At 39.5% G+C, this 19,623-nt stretch overlaps 1 protein-coding gene across 5 annotated transcripts in view; it reads left to right on the top strand.

Annotated features, from left to right (window-relative positions):
* Positions 1 to 19,623, top strand: part of FKBP15 (FKBP prolyl isomerase family member 15) — an 83,004-nt gene that overhangs the window by 17,032 nt on the left and 46,349 nt on the right. For all 5 annotated transcript variants that reach the window (XM_072632477.1, XM_072632474.1, XM_072632475.1 and 2 more), the window contains 4 exons: positions 6,845 to 6,994; positions 9,646 to 9,714; positions 11,475 to 11,618; positions 16,305 to 16,447. In XM_072632477.1, coding sequence (XP_072488578.1) covers positions 6,845 to 6,994; positions 9,646 to 9,714; positions 11,475 to 11,618; positions 16,305 to 16,447 — 506 coding nt within the window. The remainder of the gene's footprint in view (positions 1 to 6,844; positions 6,995 to 9,645; positions 9,715 to 11,474; positions 11,619 to 16,304; positions 16,448 to 19,623) is intronic.

Consider the following 19,623-nt stretch of genomic DNA (forward strand, 5'->3'; position numbering starts at 1 on the left):
TTTACAACTGGAAAGAACTTTTTTCCCTTGGAGAGACTTAAGAGTGCCTGCATTTCTGTTAACTCTAGGAAGCAATATGAGAAATATCAGAGGCTGCTATATTTTTCTTAGTGTCAGGCATGAAAAACTAATTCTTTTTTTTTAAATTGAATTATTTTGTTTGTTTTCAGTGTTCTACAATCACTTCCAAATATCTTAGGCTTTTTTCCACTCCCTCCTCCGCACTCCACACTCCCTCCCTGAGATGTTGTTCTTATATAGGTTCTACACATACATTTCTATTAAATGCGTTTTGCATAGAAGAATTAAAATGAATGGGAGAAACCATAACGCAAAACACAACATAATACAAAAGAAAATGGTCTGCTTCTATCTACAATCCAATTCCATAGTTCTTTCTCTGGATGTGGAAGGCATTTTGCCTCAAGAGTCCATTGGAAATTTTTTTAAGTCCATGCATTGCAATGAAGTACTAAGTCTACCAGAAAAATTCCTCATACACTATGGTTGTTGCTGTATACAAAGTTCTCCTGGTTCTGCTCCTTTCACTCAGCATCAGTTCATATAAATCTTTCCAGGCTTCTCTGAAGTCTTCCTGTTCATCTTTCTCATAGCACAGTAGTATTCCATTACATTAATATATCACAACTTGTTCAGCCATTCCCCAATTGATTTCTCCTTGATTTCCAGTTTTTGGCCACCACAAAGAGAGCTACTATAAATATTTTTCTATATGTGAGACCCTTTCCCATTTCTATGATCCTTTAGGATAGAGTCCCAGAAGCGATATTGCTGGGTCAAAGGATATGCACATTTTTGTAGCCCTTTGGGCATAGTTCCAAATTGCTCTCCAGAATGATTGGATCAGCTCACAGCTCCACCAACAATGAGTTAGTGTTCCAACTCTCCCTCATCTTCTCCAGCATTTATCATCTTCCTGTTTTGTCATATTAGCCAGTCTGATAAGTGTGATGTGATATCTCAGAGTTGTTTTGATTTGCCTCTCTCTAATCAATAGTGATTTAGAGCATTTTGAAAAAACTAATTTCATCACTTGAACCTGAAATATTTGAGAAAAATAACAGTGGTGCTTATCTAAATTGCTTGAGATTTTTAAAAATTGTATTATCTTTTTGAAATCACCTTCTTTTCTGAATATATACCTCCTCCTCCCCAGCAAGCCAAATATTGTAACAAGTGAAAAATAGAAAGAGGGGAATAAAGTTCAGCAAAGTGTACATAATTGCCAAGTCTGAAAGGTTAGCAACTGTTTATCCATAGTGTATATTGTTATTTCTACATGGAATTATTTCTTTTTACTTGTTTTACTTCTTCAAAGAAGGGAAGAAGGTGTAATTTCTTATCTCTTCGTCAAAGAGAAATGCCAGGCCTAGAGGCCTGTGTGGGCTACCCGAGTCTTCTTACCTCACCTCCGAGGTCTTCGGTTGGCCAAAACCGGATGCTCATATGAGAGAAAGGACGTTCCAGAGTCGAACAAGGGTTGAGCTTTATTTCAGGGTCTAGGTTACAAGTGCAGGGGATCTTCCTTAGGAGGAAGAGGGGGAGATTTCCTAAGGAGGCTAGGATCTTAAGGGATTGGAAGTAGAAGTACAAGCGGGGAGAGAGGGGGAGGGGAGAGAGGAAAGAAGAAAGCGGAGCCTACTGTCCAAAGCATATTCTAAGAGAAGATTCAGGTGAAAAGTTGGTCACCCCTTCCCCCCCCAATGTCGAACGCCACCGGGGACACTGGGGTCCGCTATTTCTAGCACAGGAAATGTCCCTACATCTTCTCCATTCTCTATAGCCTTTCTTATTCCTTTTTCCAAACTGGACTGTGGCCCTGAACTGTCTGACCAATGGAGCAGGTTATAAGGAGGCGCGGAGGGAAGGCACGGCGTATTCTCCCCTGCCTCGCCTTTTCCATCCGCTAGATGGAGCTCCGAGTCTATTTTTTCTTTACGCTCCTTAACTTTCCGCTTAACTTTCTGCTTGCCTGGACTCTCCGTCCCTCCCGTGTTCTCCCCTCCCCTCTCTCCGCTTCCACTCTCATTCCAATCCCGCCCTGGCCTCTCCGGCCCTTCCAGCAGGCTCTTAATTACACCGAATATCAGGAAATCTAAATCCTCCAGCTCCCCAGGGTATTGTTGCTCATAAGCAGTCATTTGCTCTCCGACCGCTCCCCATTTTTCTCTTGATATTCCTGCCTGCTTGAGCCAAGGAGAAACTTTCCAAATCCTTTTACAAAATTCTCGGAGGTCATCTAACTCTATTGTGACCCCCGCCTTCCTGCATTCCCTGTGAAGTTTCTCAGCCCAGACCTCCTGTTCCTCTGGCTTTATTACTGGCAATAGATTCCCCAGCTCTGCCCTTTTCCCATGGGTGTGGGAAGCTTCTCTCACTCTTTCTCTCCTTCCGAATCTAGGATTCGGGACTCACTTCTTTCACAGCCCCTTCCGGGTGTTCCCAAAGCACCCAGGATTATCTGCGCTCCCAGTCCCTGTTGGGGCGCCAACTGCCAGGCCTAGAGGCCTGTGTGGGCTACCCGAGTCTTCTTACCTCACCTCCGAGGTCTTCGGTTGGCCAAAACCGGATGCTCATATGAGAGAAAGGACGTTCCAGAGTCGAACAAGGGTTGAGCTTTATTTCAGGGTCTAGTTACAAGTGCAGGGGGGTCTTCCTTAGGAGGAAGAGGGGGAGATTTCCTAAGGAGGCTAGGATCTTAAGGGATTGGAAGTAGAAGTACAAGCGGGGAGAGAGGGGGAGGGGAGAGAGGAAAGAGAGAAGCGGAGCCTACTGTCCTCTTGGCTCCTCACGTGCTAAGAGAGCTTTCAGGCTTCCTCAATCCTACTTAACCTTCAGCCACACAGTTTGCATCTAAATACTGTGCTGTTAGATAACAATAGTGTGCCCAGATCCGGGACGACCTCGAGGGCAGGGAGACTCCACCCATCACGTATCTCCCGGGGAGAGGTGGAAATACCCGAGCTAGCCGAGCTAGCTCAGTCTGACCTTCTCGAATCCCCGCTGTTCATGGAGGGCCTCGTAAGCCTCTAAGATTTAGAAGTCCCACTTTTACCCGCCCGAGACCGTCCACACGGATTTGAACTTCCAATCCCAACAGAGAAAAATCATTTTTTGAACAAGAAAATACGTACTTCCCCCCAATCTCAACATACCTTATTTTTAAAAGTTGTCCCAACGTGGTAAAACTTTTGGGGCACAGGTAGGTAAAAGAAATACTGTTTAGTTAAAGCAGCAACATTTAGCAATTTAATTCAATTCAGTAATCAGCTGAACACCAGTGACCATGTTTCAGACACTATAAACATAAAGACAAACAAGAACAGTCATTTCCACTAGAGAGCTTACATTTCACTAGGGAGAAATAAGATGTGTTCATGTGAGTAAATGTGAAGTATTTACAAAGGTAAATTAACAAAGGATATACAGAGTAATTCTGATGTTGGGAGAAGGACTCCCAAGTAAGAGGATGAGAGAGGACCACCTACATGAGGTAGTGCTTGAGCTGAGCCTTAAAGGGGCCCTAAGGATTGCAATGGGCAGAAGCAAGCACTGAGCAAAGTATGCTAGATGGGAGAACATCCAGGAGGGCACTTGGACTAGAGCATAGAGTTTGTGACTTCAGGTTATGTGAAAGAGAATGAGAAAGGAAGTTGGAGCCAGATCATGAAGAATTTTAAATGTCAGTAGATGAGTTTGTATTTGACTCTAGAGGCAGTAGGCAACCACTGGATCTTCTTGAGCAAGAGAGACATGCTTTAGGAATTTCACTTGGGTAGCTTTATGGAGGATGGACTGAAGAGGAGAAAGGCTGTATAAACAGATAGACCAGTGAGGAGGCTCACATAATTTTTCCAGGCAAGGATGGATGAGGGTATGAAGGCCTGGGTGTGCAGAGAGGAGATGTATTTGATAGATTGTGGAGATAGAATCAATAAGACTTAGCAACTGATTGATTTAGAGGGTGTGGGAAGAGTGAATAGTTGAGCAGCACTTTAAGGTTGTGAAACCTGGGTGACTGGAAGAACAGTGGTACTCTCAAAAGAAAGAAGGTAAGAAGTAGTGCTGGTTTAGGGAAAAGATAAAGATAATGTCCGTGGGACATGATGAGTACCCTGGACAACTTTCCTGATTTCTTCGTATAACGATGACCCTCTCTCTTCCTCCCAGGCCTCTGCAAAAGCTGTGCCCCCATCTACAGCACCCATTGTGCAGTACTTGCTTCTGCCCATTGGAATCCTTAAGGTCCCTTCAAGGCTCACCTCAAGCACTATCTTGTATAGGTGGTTATCCCTAATCCCTGTAATCGTAGGTTCTTCTCCCAACAACACTGGTATTAATTTGTATATCCTTTGTAATTACCTTTTACAATTACCTTTGTAAATAGTTCATGTTTACTTATATGCATACATTTATTTCCCACTAGTAAAATTTAAGGTGTCACTTTCAACCCACCTCCCAGTGCTCCTGGAACCAGATTGAAATGTGATGAGGGAATGTTTAACAAAATAAAAAAATATATACTACAATATAGATAATGTTAACTTGTGGTTTTCTTAGTCAATATGAGGTGGCAGGGATATATTTGTATTTGAGTTTAATTCCATTACAATGCAGTACTGAAACTTCAATCAGATAACAAACATTTATTTATTAGGAACCTACTGTGTACAGGGGCATTGTGCTAAGTGCTGACAGTACAAAGAAAGGTAAAAGACAGCCTCTGTCCTCTAGTAGTGTACAGTCTAATGAGGGAGACAACACATAAACAACCATGAATAAGCAAATCATATACAGAATGAATTGGAAATATTCTCAGAAGGAAAACACTAAGATTAAGTAGGTTGGGAAAGGCCTCTTATAGAAAGTGGCTACTTCATTTGAGACTAGAAGGAAGGCAGGACTCTCCCCCTGGAGGGACAGAGTTCCAGAGATGGAGAACGGCATTGGAAGTCTTATTTGAGGAGCAGCAAACTGACAAGTTGACATCAGAGAGTACATGGATATAAGGTATAAGAAAGAATGGTGAGAAGAGTGAGTTGGGGAAGAGGGGGAGGTTTGTGTTTGACATGGAAGATCAGTTTGACAGTTTAGTGGATGATGGAATGCAATGGGGAGAGACTTGAGTCAAGAGGAACAACCAGTGACTATGACAGTGGTCCAGGTGTGAGGTGATGGGAGTGGGGATAGAATCAGAGGAGAGATAAGGACATATATAAAAGATGTTATGAAGGTAGACTTGACAGAATTTGGCAACTGCTTGGATATGAGAAATTAGAGAAAGTGTGAAGTTAAGAATGACTTGTAAATGGTGGACCTGAAAGACCAAAAAGATAATAGTGCCCTCAACAATAATAGGGAAGTTTAGGAAGAGGGGAAGGTTTGAGAAAAAGATAACAAGTTTACTTTTGGATACATTCAGTTGATGGGTGTGCTAAACCTCATCTTAGGAAATATAGCCATTTAGACATATGTCATTGGTTAAAGAATAATAGCCTTTATCTAATTGATAAATAGCTGAAGGATATGAATAGGTAGTTTTTAGAGGAAGAAATCAGATTAATAGCCATATGAAAAAAAATGCTCTAAATCACTAATGATTAGGAAAATGCAAATTAAAACAACTCTGAGGTACCACTTCACACCCATCAGGTTTGCTAAAATGGCAAAAAAAGTAAATAAATGCTTGAGGGGGGAGTGGGGGAAGATAGGTAATGTAATGGTGTATTGTCGGTGGAGCTTTGAACTCATCTAGTCATTCTGGAAAGCAGTTTAGAAGGGTACTCCTAAAGCTTTTGACCCAGTAATACTGCTACTATATCTGTACCCCAAAAGATCAAAGAAAAAGGAAAGGCACTCATATGTATAAAAAGTTTTATAGAAGTTCTTTTTATGGTGGCAAACAATTTGAAAATTAGGGGATCACCCATCAATTGGGGAATGGTTAAACAAGTTGTGGTATATGGTTGTGATAGAATACTGTTATACTTTAAGAAATGTTGGAGATGGTTTCAGAAAGAACAAGGAAAACTTATACGAATGCAAAGTGAAGTAAGTAGAATCAGGAGAACAATTTGTACAGTGAGAGCAGTATTGTCAAGATTTTGAAAGATGTAGTAACTCGCATAACACCATGATCAACCTCAGTTCCAAGGACTTGCAATAAACATGCTGTCCACCTTCAGAAAGAGAGCTGATGGGCTAAAAGTGCACAATGAAGTATATTTTCTTCTCTTTGTTTCTTTTGCTTGTTTTAATATGGCTAATGTGGACGTTGTTTTGTACAACTTTTACATATTTGTAATGGGTTTTATTTTTTTTGCCTTCTCAAAGGGAAGGAGAAAGGAAGGGAAGAGAGAGAATTTGGAACTAAAAAGAAAATGAAATGGACTTTTTAAAAAGAATCACATAACAGTGGAAAGATTTAAGTTTTGAGCATATAGGAAGTTTTACAAAAGTCCCCTCAGCCCACTGCCCACAAGAAACATGAGGTTAACTTGAGAGAGGACTCCTCTTCCCATCCCATACTTTCATGGATCTCTTATTATGGTCAGAATTATTTGCTAACTGTAGCTCCAGCCCGGTATCTTGCACATAGTAGACAATATTAAATTTTAATACCTATGGAAATGATCCTTCAGTAAGGGTAATGACTCAGATAGATTTTACTGTATTTTAAAACACTGACTTTGGGATTTTGCTGTCTTTATGGTTCTGAGTTTTTTATCTTTTCTTGGTAGAAGCAACTGTTGAGGGGATATAAGCATTAATTAAATATCAAATATGTGCCCATTTTTGGTTCTTGTGGTTTCCTTTTTGCCAGATATGCATTGCCAAATGTAACAGCATATCCTCCTTGGAAGTTGTGCTGAGCCAGGATCTTACTATAGGAGAGGGTGCAAGCATTGAAGTTGGTAATTCTTTGGAGGTGGCCTATACAGGCTGGCTCTTCCAGAATCATGGACTAGGCCAGGTAAGAAGAATTTTTTATAGGTTATTGATGGTAGATGACAAAATTCTTGTTCAAAATTATCAGACTACATGAGCGTTCTCTTCATCTTTGTATTTGTTCTTAAGCATGTGTTAATGAAATGCTGAAATAAAACAGGTCTAGTGACTCCTCTAGAGTGGACACAGGAAAGATGGCAATAAATTACTCATATATTATTCCAAGAAAGAAAAGGAGACTGAGCCACCCATCTTTGATTTGTCAATTGAATATCAATTTCTTTTTTTCATACTAATGTATTGATTCATAAAATTGTAGAATTTTGGAGCTAGAAGAGCCTCACAGGTCAGCTAATTTAGCCTTAGGTAGCATGAACCATAACAGTATCAAGATCATATTAATAATTCTGTTGTATTCTGTGTTGGCCAAATCAGATCTGAAGAATTGTGTCCAGTTCTAGGTTCCATATTCTAAGAATAACATTTTCAAATAGAATGCAAACAGGGGAGGGCAGTGAGTTTGGTAAGGAATCTGAAAACCATAAAGAATGTCTAAAGGGATAAGGGATGGTTTTACTCACTAAATATTAAGAGTAAGGGGAAACATCACTGTCTTTATGTATTTGAAAGGCTAATACATAGAAGACTTCTTCAGTATGACTTCGGAGGCCAGACTAGGGCTAATGGATTTGCCTTTACAAAAGCATGTGAAATTTCACGCTAAATGATTTTCCGTTTTATGATTTTTTCCCAACCAGATAACTATTTGCAAGGAGAAATATTTTAATGTTTAACCTTTAACAGTGATTGTCTTCTCTTGTCTTCCATTTCTATCTTTCACGTCCTTTTTGAAAATCAGGAATAATTTCAGGAAAAGCCATTTGGAGAATATCAGACAGTGATCACACATCTAAGTACTGTGACAATGTTTTCTATACCAAAAAAGATATTCCTTTTGCAATCTCATTAAAAGTGCATTTGTTTGGAGATGTAATTGTTTGAGAAAATATGGGATATTATAGGTTTCCTAACTTGAGGAAATCAAGATGAATAGCCTAGAAAGGGCCCTGATACACTCAGAGAAAGAAAAAATTGAGTTGGATGAAAAAGTCTACCTTTGAGAAATTTAAAAAAGCTCCTCCGAGGAGATAGTATAGTATTGTGAAAAGAGCTCTGGATTAGAGTCAGAAGACCTGGGTTCAAATTCTGACTCTGCCATTTAATATGTATGAGACCTTAGGCAAGTCACTTAACCACTTTGGCTTCAGTTTTTCATCTGTAAAATGAGAGTTGGACTTGATGATCTTTAAGGTCCATTCTGTCTCTAATTCTATTACATTATTGTATATCTATGGGGACTGGAGGCATCAAGTCTATCCTCTTCCCAGCTGCCAATATGACTTCCCTAAAATGTCATTCTGACCATGTCCTTCCTCCACTCAGTAAACTCTAGTAGCTGAAAATGTAGACTAGGACTGGTTGAAAAAGGCTTCAGATATCAAACAAAAGAGTTAATATTTGATCTTGGAGGCAACCAGAAGTCTTTACATCACTGCCCTTCTTAAGCTCTACAATCCAGCCAAATGGGCTTCCTTACAGTTTTTCACATAGGACACCGTTTCTCTTGTGTCCAAGCTGTGCCCCATGCTAGAATGTCCTCACTTCTTAGCTTTTCTTCTAGTGAACCCTATTTTCCTTTAAGGTGCACTTAAGCGCCTTTTATAGAAACATTTGCTGGTCCCTCAACTGGTAGTTTTTCCCCACAAAAAACTGACTTGTACTTACTTTATATATAGTTTGATGAAGGCAGTGTGGCATAGTAGGTAGAGAGCAAGTCCTGCCTCTGACACATGCTTGCTTTGTGTTCCTGGGCAAGTCATTTAACCTCTCAGTGCTCCAGGCAGTTCTCTAAGACTGCAGGTTTCAAAGAAGATACCAGTCTGCATTGGTAGGTAGGAGTTTTCTTACCTAAGAGCTCTGTATACAATGAAATCACAGATCCAGTCCTTTTCCTATAGTGTCAGTACACAGATGTTTGTTCATGTGTCTCCCCTGACACAATGTAAGCTCCTCAAGAGCAGGAGCTGTTCCATTTCTGTCTTTGTACCCCTGTGTGTGGCACAGCTCCTAGTATAAATTTGGCTTTATATCCACTAGTGTACTGATTTCAATTTATGTCAGATCTTAACTTGTCTGCTGACATCAAAAACTAAAGTAGCTCCTCTCCTTCCACAGACTGAATCCAGCACTTCTCTGGCCTGTGTGATTTACTGCCTTGTATTGTTAGTCTCACTTAATGCCACATCAAGATTGGACATTCCTGGAATGTTTTCTTTTTAATGTCTTTATGTATGCTCCCCTCTCTCACATGCAGCTTTTAAGATAGTACCTTGCACTTTGCAGGTTAAGGAAATGTTTGTTGATTGATGTAGACTTGTGTCGTTAAAATTAAGTGTTGCTTTTTCAGTTTTTCTAAAGTGTTGTCATGATATTGGCAGAGGTGTTCAGTTTAATAGCACCTGTGAGGGCCTAATCAAACTATACCATAACTACTCCACACCCCTTATACTATTTTTTTCTGTAGTTGTTTGGGCTTAAATTAAGACTTTGCTGATCTTCATTATTATTTTTTACTGTTTGGGACTTTATTGGATGATTCTGTTCTCTCACATTTAGGTATTTGACTCTTCTGTTAACAAGGATAAATTGCTTCGATTAAAGCTGGGATCAGGAAAAGTAATTAAGGTAACCACTGAATCAGACTGAAATAATTTTAAAGCCAAAGTCACACAATACTCGCTAAACAGGGCCCAGGTCTCCTGGACTCCTAGTCCAGTGCCTCTTCTACTTTGCCATACTGGTTGTTTCCCTTTTTGAATCTGTAAGCTGCTGTGGGGCTAATTTAAAAAGCTTACTTCTAATTCTAATATTTGGCATATTTCTGACTATCCTAAAAGGCTTGTTTGGAAACTAGGAGAAAAAAAAATTCTGTGAATTACTACATACATTTTCCTAAATGTTTTCTTAAAGTTAATATACAAAAAAAGAAAACTCATTACAGTCTTCATCTCTCCTGCCTTTTTCCTTTCTGCTCTGGGTAAAACTCTTCTAACCAAATTTTTACCAAGAAGTTACTGAGGGAGAATGGTAGAACTTATCTCTAGAAAAATATTTCGAAGCAGGGTAGATGTCATCTGTCTGGCTTTCCTTACCATTGGCTAGAAGTACTTGAAAATGTGTTGCTGGCTTGTAAGGGCCTTCCTGGGCTTTTTTAAAACTTGGCCCCTATTGCTAGTCTGATTTTGGTTTGTGGCTAGTAGAGATCACTGCTGAATTCTTGCTTCTTGCCACTCATTGCTCTTTGTTTCTCTTCCTTATCATCATAGGCAGGTAGTTTTTCCTAATCAAGAAAGGCCTGATTTTAACAATGGACATTAAGTTTACCAAATCTATTATTAGGACATTTGAGAGTGTGTGCGTGCATCTTCTACGATAAAAAAGTCTGGAAAATCTACTTTAGATACTGCACTCTGAGGCACAGTGATAACCTTGATGGCTTTTGGATGAGTCTTGATTGTAGTGGTTCTGGGACTCTGCTGCTAGGTGTCATACCATCCTTGACTCCTGACTGTGTCACCCCACATGTCTAATCTGTTGCCAATGCCTGTCAATTCACCTTTATAACATCTTTTGGATATGCCCCCTTCTCTCCTCTGACAATGCCACTGCCGTGATGAGCAGATGCTCATGTCCTCTTGCCTGGATTATTCCATTATCTTGCAGGTGGGTCTCCCTGCCACAATTCTTTCCCCGTTACAGTCTGTCCCCTGTTGAGCAACCAGTGTAATTTTTCTAAAGTACAGGTCCAGCCATTTCACCCTGACTCAGAAAATTCTAGTGGCTCTGCTTCAGAGAGTCTAGAGTAAAATATAAAATCTTTTTTTTTTTTTTGGTGTTCAAATACCTGCCTCTCTCTCCTTCCTGCCCTTCTCTCCCCTTCCCCTCACACCCTAACCCCCATACATATATTACCTTTTCAGTCTTTTTATACCTTACCACTTTTTTCTTCTATGTACCCTTTGATCCAGGGACACTGGCTTCCTTACTGTTCCTGGAACAAGAAACTCTGTCTCCCAGCTCTGGGTATTTTCACTGACTTCTCCTGGAATACTTCCTTTTCATCTCTACCTCCCAACTTTCCTGACTTCCTTAAAGTCCCAGCTTAAATTCCACCTTCAACAGGAAACCTTTATTTTTTCCATTTTATTTTGTACATAGTTGTTTTGTGTTGTCTCCTCCATTAGGTTTTGAGCTCCATGAGGGCATGGGCTGTCTTTTGCCTTTCTTTTTGTCCCCAGAGCATAGCACAGAGCTTGGTACATATTAAGAACTTAATGTATATTGACTGACTGATTATTATTAATTCAATTTAATGTATATTGACTGATTGTTAGTAATTCATTTTATGCCAACTAACCTTTAATGTTGTGTTCTGATCTCTAAAGAGTTGGGAAGATGGAATGCTTGGCATGAGGAAAGGAGGGAAAAGGCTTCTCATTATTCCTCCAGCACTTGCTTATGGCTCTGAAGGTATAAGTGGACATATTCCATCAGACTCAACCCTGGTATTTGAGGTGGAAGTCAAAAGGGTGAGTGAAGCACTAACAGAGGTGGCCTGGACAGGCTTTCATTTTCCTCTGCTATAGAGGTCCTTCAACAAGAGTTAGTCGATGTGATTTTATTAGGCAACTGCTACATACCAGACACTGTGCTAGGTGATGGAGAAACAAGTACAAAGAATGAGACAATCTCTTCTCTCAAGGAAGTCACATTCTTTTCTTTCTTTTTTTCCTGTTCCATTTCTTTTCTTTGGAGAGGGAAAGGGAGATAATTGGGGTTAAGTGACTTACCCAGGGTCACAGAGCTGGTAAGTATAGTAAGTATAGCTCCTCCAAGGAGCTTACATTCCAGTGGGGTAAAGCAACAAAAATGTATACAACTATATATACAATATAAATATAAAGTGAATTAATACGAATACGTACAGAGTAGTTTGAGAGGGGGAGCACAAGCAGTTGGTGGATATCTGGAAAGGTTTCTTATAGGTGATGGTGCTTGAGATGCATCTTAAAGAAAGAGGGGGACTCTGTAGGACTGAGATAAAGAAGAAATGCATCCTTAGGCATGGAGAATGGCCATGGCCCATGCAAAGCACAGAGATGAGAAAATAGTATCAGGTATGAGGAACAGAGAGAAAGCCAGTTTGGCTAGATGACTGTGTGGGAAGGGGAATGTCCAGTGAGATTGGAAAGATAAATCGGGGCTAGGTTGTGAAAGGCTTCAAAAGCTAAGCTGAGGACTTTATATTTTGTCCTGGAGACAATAGGGAGTCACTGCAGATGATTGAATATTGAATGTGTAGTCACATGATCAAATCTATACTTATGGAAAATTACTTTGGCACCAGTATATAGGTTGGACTGGAATGGGGAGAGATTTGAAGTGAAGAGACTAAATAGAAGACTGTTGTAATAATCTAAGCAAGATGGCCTAAAGCATGGTGATAGCTGTGTGAGTAGAGAGGAGGTAGATGTGGAAGGTGTTGTAATGGTACAGATGGCAAGATTTGGCAACTGGTAGTATGTATAGGGTGAGGAAGAGTGAAGAAACAAGGCTAATGCCAAGGTTGTGAATCTGGGAGACTGGAAGATGATGATTCAAGGAAAAAAAAGAAATTTGGGAGAAGGAAAGGATGAGGAAGAAAGGAGATGAAAACAGTTTTAGACATGGGAAGTTTGAGATGTCTTTGGGAGTTTGAAATATTCAGTAGGTATTTGGTATGGGACTAAAAGCTCAAAAGAGAGACTGGGCCTAGATATATAGATCTGTGAGTCATCTACATAGAGATGGTACTTAAATCTAAGGAAGCTGATGAGGTAACTAAGTGTGGAGAGGAAGAATAAAGAAAGCCTTGGGGAATGCTCACAGTTTGGGCATGTTGATGGTGAGCCAACAAAGGAGACAAAGAACAATTAAACAGAAGGAGAATCAGGAGAGGAGTGCCATGAAAACCTTGAGAAAAAAGATGCTATCAACAGGCGGGTTGAGAATTGTGAGAACTGAGACAAGCCCCTCAAACCTGTCAATTAGGAGATCATTGGTAATTTTGGAGAGAGCAACTTCAGTTCACTGATGAAGTTGGAAGCCACATTGCAAAGAATTGAGAAGTAGTGAGATTAGAGGAAGTAGCAAATAGCGGTCAACAAGTATTTATTAAGCACTATTTTCCAGGAATTGTGCTCAGTACTAAGGTTACAAAGAAAGGCAAAAACATGATCCACATCTTCAAGGAGCTTGAATTCTAGTGGAGGAAAAAAGGTGCAAACAACTCTGTATTCAGAATAGCTGGAAATTAATCTCATAAGGAAGGAAGGTATTGCCAGTAGGGAAGATTGAGGAAAGACTCCCTCAGAATGTGGGATTCCAGATGAGTCTGAAAAGAAGCCAGGGGACTTATAAGGCAGAAGTGAGGAAGGAGAGCATTCCCGACCTGGGGGACAATTAGAGAAAAGGCAGAGCCAGGAGTTGGAGTGTCAGGTAGAAAGGGCTGCAAAGGGCAGGTTTTGTAAGATTGTAAAATAGGTAGAGGGGCATAAAGTATAAGAATGCTAGGAAGTGGCAAGTCTAGGAATGGACACGAGATGATGAGAGCCTTAACTGGGATGACTGCCATATGAATGGCGAGAAGGTGACATAAGAGAGATGTCATGAAGGTAAAAATGACAAGTCTTGGCAACAGATTGCACACGGAGAGTGAGCATGAGAGAGGAGTCAAGGATGACACTATGTTGTAAGCCTGGATTATTTGAGAGGATGTTAGTCCTTTCAGCAGTAATTGGAAAGTTCTAAAGAAGAAAGATTCAGGGGGGAAAGATAACCTATTCAGTTATGGACAAATTGAGTTTGAGAATGCCTGTAGGACAACCTGTTGGAAATGTACAAAAGGCAGTTGGTGATGGGAGACTACAACTCAGGAGAGAAATTAGAGGTGGTGATAGATCTTTATCTCCACCCCTAATTTTATGTGTGTGTTTGTACATATGTATAATCGTACCTAAATAAATATGTAATTGTGTCTATAGTTATCTACCTATATATCTCTGGGAGTCATCTGCACAGATTAAACCCAGGTTAGTGAGTATAACCTAGATGAATGAGCAAAGGAAACTGAGAGCAAGTAGTCAAACCAAGAGAAGGCAATGTCATGAAAACCTCGTGGAGGAGAGAGCATCCAAGAGAAGAGAGTGATCAGCAATGTCAGAGGTTGCAGAGGTCAGGAAGGATGAGGAGAAAAAAACGCTAGATTTGGCGATTAAGAAATCACTAGTGACTTTGAAAAGAGAAGGTTCAGTCAGGTGATGAGCCTGGTTGCAGAGGGTTTAAAATCCGGTGTCAGGAGAGTAAGTATGCAGTTGTATACAGCCTTATCTAGCAGTTTAGCCCGAAAGGAACCGGGAGAGGTATAGGATAGGTAGGAGGGAGAGTTAGTCAGTTGAAGGTTTTTCAAGGATGAAAACAACATGAACATGTTTGTAGGAAGCAGGGAAGGAGCCAATTGCTAGGGAGAGATTAAATAGAGAAAGATTTGGGGTTCATAGAAGGAGAAATCCACCAGAGAAGATGGGAAGAAATGGGATAAAGAATACATGAAGAGTTTTTTTTGTCAAGGAGAAGGGTCACCTTTCATGAGAGATGGGTGAAGGGCAGAGTTAGAGAAGATATCTGGGTAATATGAAAAGAGGAGGGAAGAAGCAGCTCTCATCAACGACCTCAGTTTTCTCAGTGAAATATGAAGGGGTACTATGGAGGCTTGAGGTGGGATAAAAGGGTTTGGAAGAGCCCTTGTGGTGAGTGGGAGAGCAGATTGATAAGGGGAGTACCCTAGGGAGGGGACAGTTGAGACTGTGTAGCATATGTTAGTATTGGGCCTAGACATCTCTAATCAGCAGTGTGTGCATAGGAGCAAAGGTGGCAGATGACAGGAAGAGGACCAGGGGCAGGGATTAGAGTTCAGAAGATAGTGTAGAGCAGCTGCTCCTCCCCTTAGAATGTAATTGAAAACATTTAACAAAATGAATAAAAATGTAATATAATAGAGATAATGTTAATTTGTAGTTTTCACTATGGGGCCCACAGGTACCCTTTCCCAGTTGAGTTGATACCACTGGTGTCTAGTTGAACTGATCCTCCAGAGCATCAAGTTGGGGAAGGGAAAAGAGTTCAGAGAATGAAGGAATGATAGTCCAGGAAGGAACCAAAGGATAGAGAACCAGGAGGTCCTAGCAAGGACAAAAAAGGGAAAAGAAAGAAGGGGTGATGGCTTGAGGAAAGGGTAGACTAATGCAGGTTTTTAAAGAATAGGGAACATGTGGGCATGTTTGAAAGCAGGAGGAAAGGGAGATTTCAATAGGGAGAAGTTGAAGACTAAAGAAAGGAGGGAATGGTTGAGGGTGCTGGCTGCCAGAGTAGAGGAAGGAAGATCCAGTGTCCAGGTAGAAGGCCTGGCCTTGGCAAGAAGGGCCCCCTCTTTGTCAGGGACTTGGGGAAGGGAAAAGAGAGTGGGAGATGATGGCAGGGATTTGGAGATAAATGGAAGAGGAGAAAGGAAGCCTGTTAGGAAAGTAAGAGACATTTGCAGTCCTTAACTGAGAAAGGGGAAAGGATGGGGAGCCCAAGAGAGGAGAGTGAAAAATAGCTTCTGTGGGGAATATGGGAATCATTTAGAGAGAAATTAAAGGAACAACTGGGGTCTAGTTGAGATTGGTTAACAAATTCACATTAAACTTGGTAAATTTATGATAAACCACAGATTGTTGAATAGTAAACAGTTGGCTCTCCCTACTCCCACCCTCCAAGAACAACGAAATCCTGAATTTGAAAAATGGACTCCAAAAAGTTAAATTCTTATCTTTGTAGAAACATTTTGTTTCTCCAGAGACATCTTCCCCTACTTACAAATATTGTTCTCTCCTCCTCCCCCAACTCTAAACTTAAAGATTTTTCTGTCTCTTGAGACAGTCTAACCCCAGAAGACACTTCTGTCTTCTGCCCTCATCCTACTCCTCTAGAAGATTGCCTTACAGAACCATAGAACACCAGAGCTAGGGGAGAACTGAAGTCAGCCAGTCTAACTGCTTTTCATTTCCTCTCTTTACCATTGCATTTAAGGAAGTTATGGCTAATGGCATATAATAAACCACCTTGATTTCCTCAAGACTGGTGAATTATGCAATCAAGACAATTGTTCTATTCTGTACTGATTATTCTTTCCTTAGGTGAAATTTGCCAAAGATTCTGGCTCTGATGGGCACAGCATTAATTCCCATGATTCTGCAACTCCTTCTCCAACACCTGGTGCTGATAACTTTAGTGCTGAACCGGTATTACTGCCACCCACTGCAGTGCCTTTTAAACCTGGGTAAGAAACTGGAGCCTAAACCAGCTCTTTCAACATCAAGAACGTGAACGTAGGAGGAAATCACCTACTAGGTTTAAAGAGGCATCTTGGTGCACACACTTTGGAATGCTGTCATGGGTAATATTAATAGGATTTGTGGAAGTGTGGATATTTTAGTCACTTTCAGTAGCATAATTCCAAATTTCTTTTGTAAATAGGCTAATTCATATTTCTACAAACAGTATATTAGTGTGTATTTATCTTTTGTTCTCTTTGCCAACTTGGTGAAACCTCAAAGTTATGTAGATTTGCATTTTTTTGTAAGTGATTTGGAGCCATCTTTCCTATGGTTGGTAATAGTTTGTCACTCTTTTTTTTTGATGACTGTATCTTTTGACCACTTATTCACTGACACGTGGATCTTCTTGGTCTTATATGTTAATATTAGTTCTGTGTATATATATGTATGTACACATACATGTATATATGTGTATGTACGCACAGAGTATCCCAAAAGTATTTTTCTTTATTATAAAGATATTGTGGGTGTCTTTTGTTTTTTTGTATCCTCATAGTTTTCTCCAATATCTCTCTGCCAACCCCTCCCACAGAGCAAATGGTATTTTTTAAAGACAAAAAAGAAAGAGAAAAAAATCAGCATAACTGATTAGTACATAGAAAAAGTTCAGAAACATGCATGACACACACATCAGTGGGCCACCTACTTCCATAAAGGGGTGGGTTGGAAGCATGCTCCCAGAAGTCTTCTTTCAAGTCATGCTTGATCTCTATAATTTTGCTATATTCACGTTTGATTTTTTTTTTTTGTATGTGTGTATAGTTCTTTCCATTTACGTTGTTGTCATTGTGAATGTTGTTTTCTTGGCTTTCCTTAACTGCACTTTGCATCAGTTCATATAGCACTTTCCATGCTTCTCTGTATTAAACATATTCATTATTTCTTATAGCACTGTTATATTCCATTACATTCATGTATCACAATTGGTTTAGCCATTCTCCACTTGATGCGCATCTATTTAGTTTCCAATTCTTTGCTGTCACAAAAGGTTCTGCTTTAAGTATTTTGGTATGTATGGGAACTTCTTCCTATGGTGTAAGTTCAGTGATGAAAACTCTGATCAAAGGGTATAGACATTTTATTTACTTTTATTTGTATATTTTATTTGTATAATTCCTAATTGTTTTCCAGGATGGTTATACCAGTTCACAGCTCCACTAATAAGGTGTTAGTGTGCCTATCATTCCAAAACTCTTTCCACTTTGATTATTGTCATTTTTTTATCTTTGCCAATTTGCAGGGTCTAAAGTGAAACCTGAATTGACTATTAGTCTTCTGTGTATTTATTAGTTGTTTGTATGTTTTGGATGCTAACTCCTTATCAGAGAAATCTGATACAAAGATTTTTTTTCTTTTCCTTTCTTTCTCTACATGCATTAATTTTGTCTGTGAAGGAGCTTTTCAGTTTTATGTAATTATAATTGCTTCTATTCCTTGTTTGGTTAAGAATACATCTCCCCATACCTGGGAGAAGTATATGCTCTGCTTCTCTTTTGATATTTTTGTTGTATAATCAGTAATATTAAGGGCATATATCTGTTGGAATGTATTGTGGAATGTGGTGTAAGGTGTTGGTCTAAGCATAATTTCTTCCAGACTTTTCTACTATTTTCTTAGAAGTTTTTATCTATCCCTGTTAAATAGGAAGGGCAGCTAGGTGCAGCAGTAGATAGTGTCAAGCCTGGAGTCAGGAAGACCTGAGCTCAAATCTAGCCTCAGACACTTAGCATCTGTATGATCCTAGGCAAGCCATGTAACCCTATCTGCCTCAGTTTCCTTGTCTGTAAAACGAGCAGAGAAGGAAATGGCAAATCATTCCAGTATCTTTGCCAAGAAAACTTCCAGAAAAGGGGTCACAAAGAGTCAGAAATGGCTGAAATGACTAAATATCATTAAATAGGGAGTTCTTTCCCAAGTGAGAATATTTTCATGTTTGTCAAACACTGGGTCGTTGAATTCATTTGTTGTTGATTCTTTCTTAATTAGTCTGCTGTACTCATCAGCTTTTCAGTTTTTTAACCAGTACCCAGTTTTAATTGATTCCTGCTTTAAACATAATTTGAGTTCTTAAAGTGCTAGTTCCTTTTAATTCCTACTTCTAAAATTTATTTTCCTTGACATTCTTAGACCTTTGTTCCTCCAGATGAATTTTGTTTTTATTTTGTCTAATATTCCCTTGGTAGTTTGTTAAAGAATTGAATGAAAGATTACTTCAAATCACTAATAATAGAGGTTTTATGACCTGAGATTTTATGACCAGTATGTTTGCAAGGATGTCAAAAGATGGGAATAGTCAGTCTTGAGAGATTGTGGAAGGATAGGCACAAAAATACACTGATGAAGCTATGAATTGATTCAACAGTTTTAGAAAACAGTTTGTAATTATGCTGAAGAAAATGAATAAAATGCCTGTACCCTTTGACTCAGGGATAAAGGTCAAAGATAGAAAGAAAGGTCCCACTTGTGTCACAGTGTTTATAGCAGAGTAGCAAAGAACTAGCAACAAAGTAGATATCCATCAATTGAAGAATCGCTAAGCAAATTGTGGTATAATGAATGTGCAGTGTTCAGAAACTTAGAGGAAAACTGACATGAACTGAAGCAAAGCTAAGGAAGCAGAACCATGAAAATACCATATGCATTGACTTCAGTAAAGTAAATGGAAAGAACACAGGAAAATCAAAATTGAACACTGAGTAATTATAATTCCCACTTATATTGGCCCTGAAGATGAGAGATGAAAATGGACCTCCTTCCTCTTTTTGCTATGTTGGGGGACAATGAGTGTGGAACCCTGTGTATGCTCTGTTCTTGTGTTTGCTATTTTTGTTGAACTGCTTTCTATCCTCTTTTTTTTATTCTCTGTTATAATGGATAATTCTTTGGGTGAGGAAGGGGAAAGAGATATAGAAAAATGAAAGTGATATAAAAAAAATAAAAAATTAAAAAAAATAAAAATAGGATTTGTAGATCTAATAAGCAGAGAATTTCATCTTTTCAACCTGTTGCCCTCAGAGGCTTTAAGGAATAAAAATTCCTTTACCTAACTTTTATCTGTTAAAATGGTTCAGAAGCCAAGTGCAATTTGAACTTGTATTTCTTAGTTATGTCGTCTATC

The sequence above is a fragment of the Notamacropus eugenii genome, chromosome 1, assembly GCF_028372415.1.
Source record: "Notamacropus eugenii isolate mMacEug1 chromosome 1, mMacEug1.pri_v2, whole genome shotgun sequence".
NCBI classification, from domain to species: Eukaryota; Metazoa; Chordata; class Mammalia; order Diprotodontia; family Macropodidae; genus Notamacropus; species Notamacropus eugenii.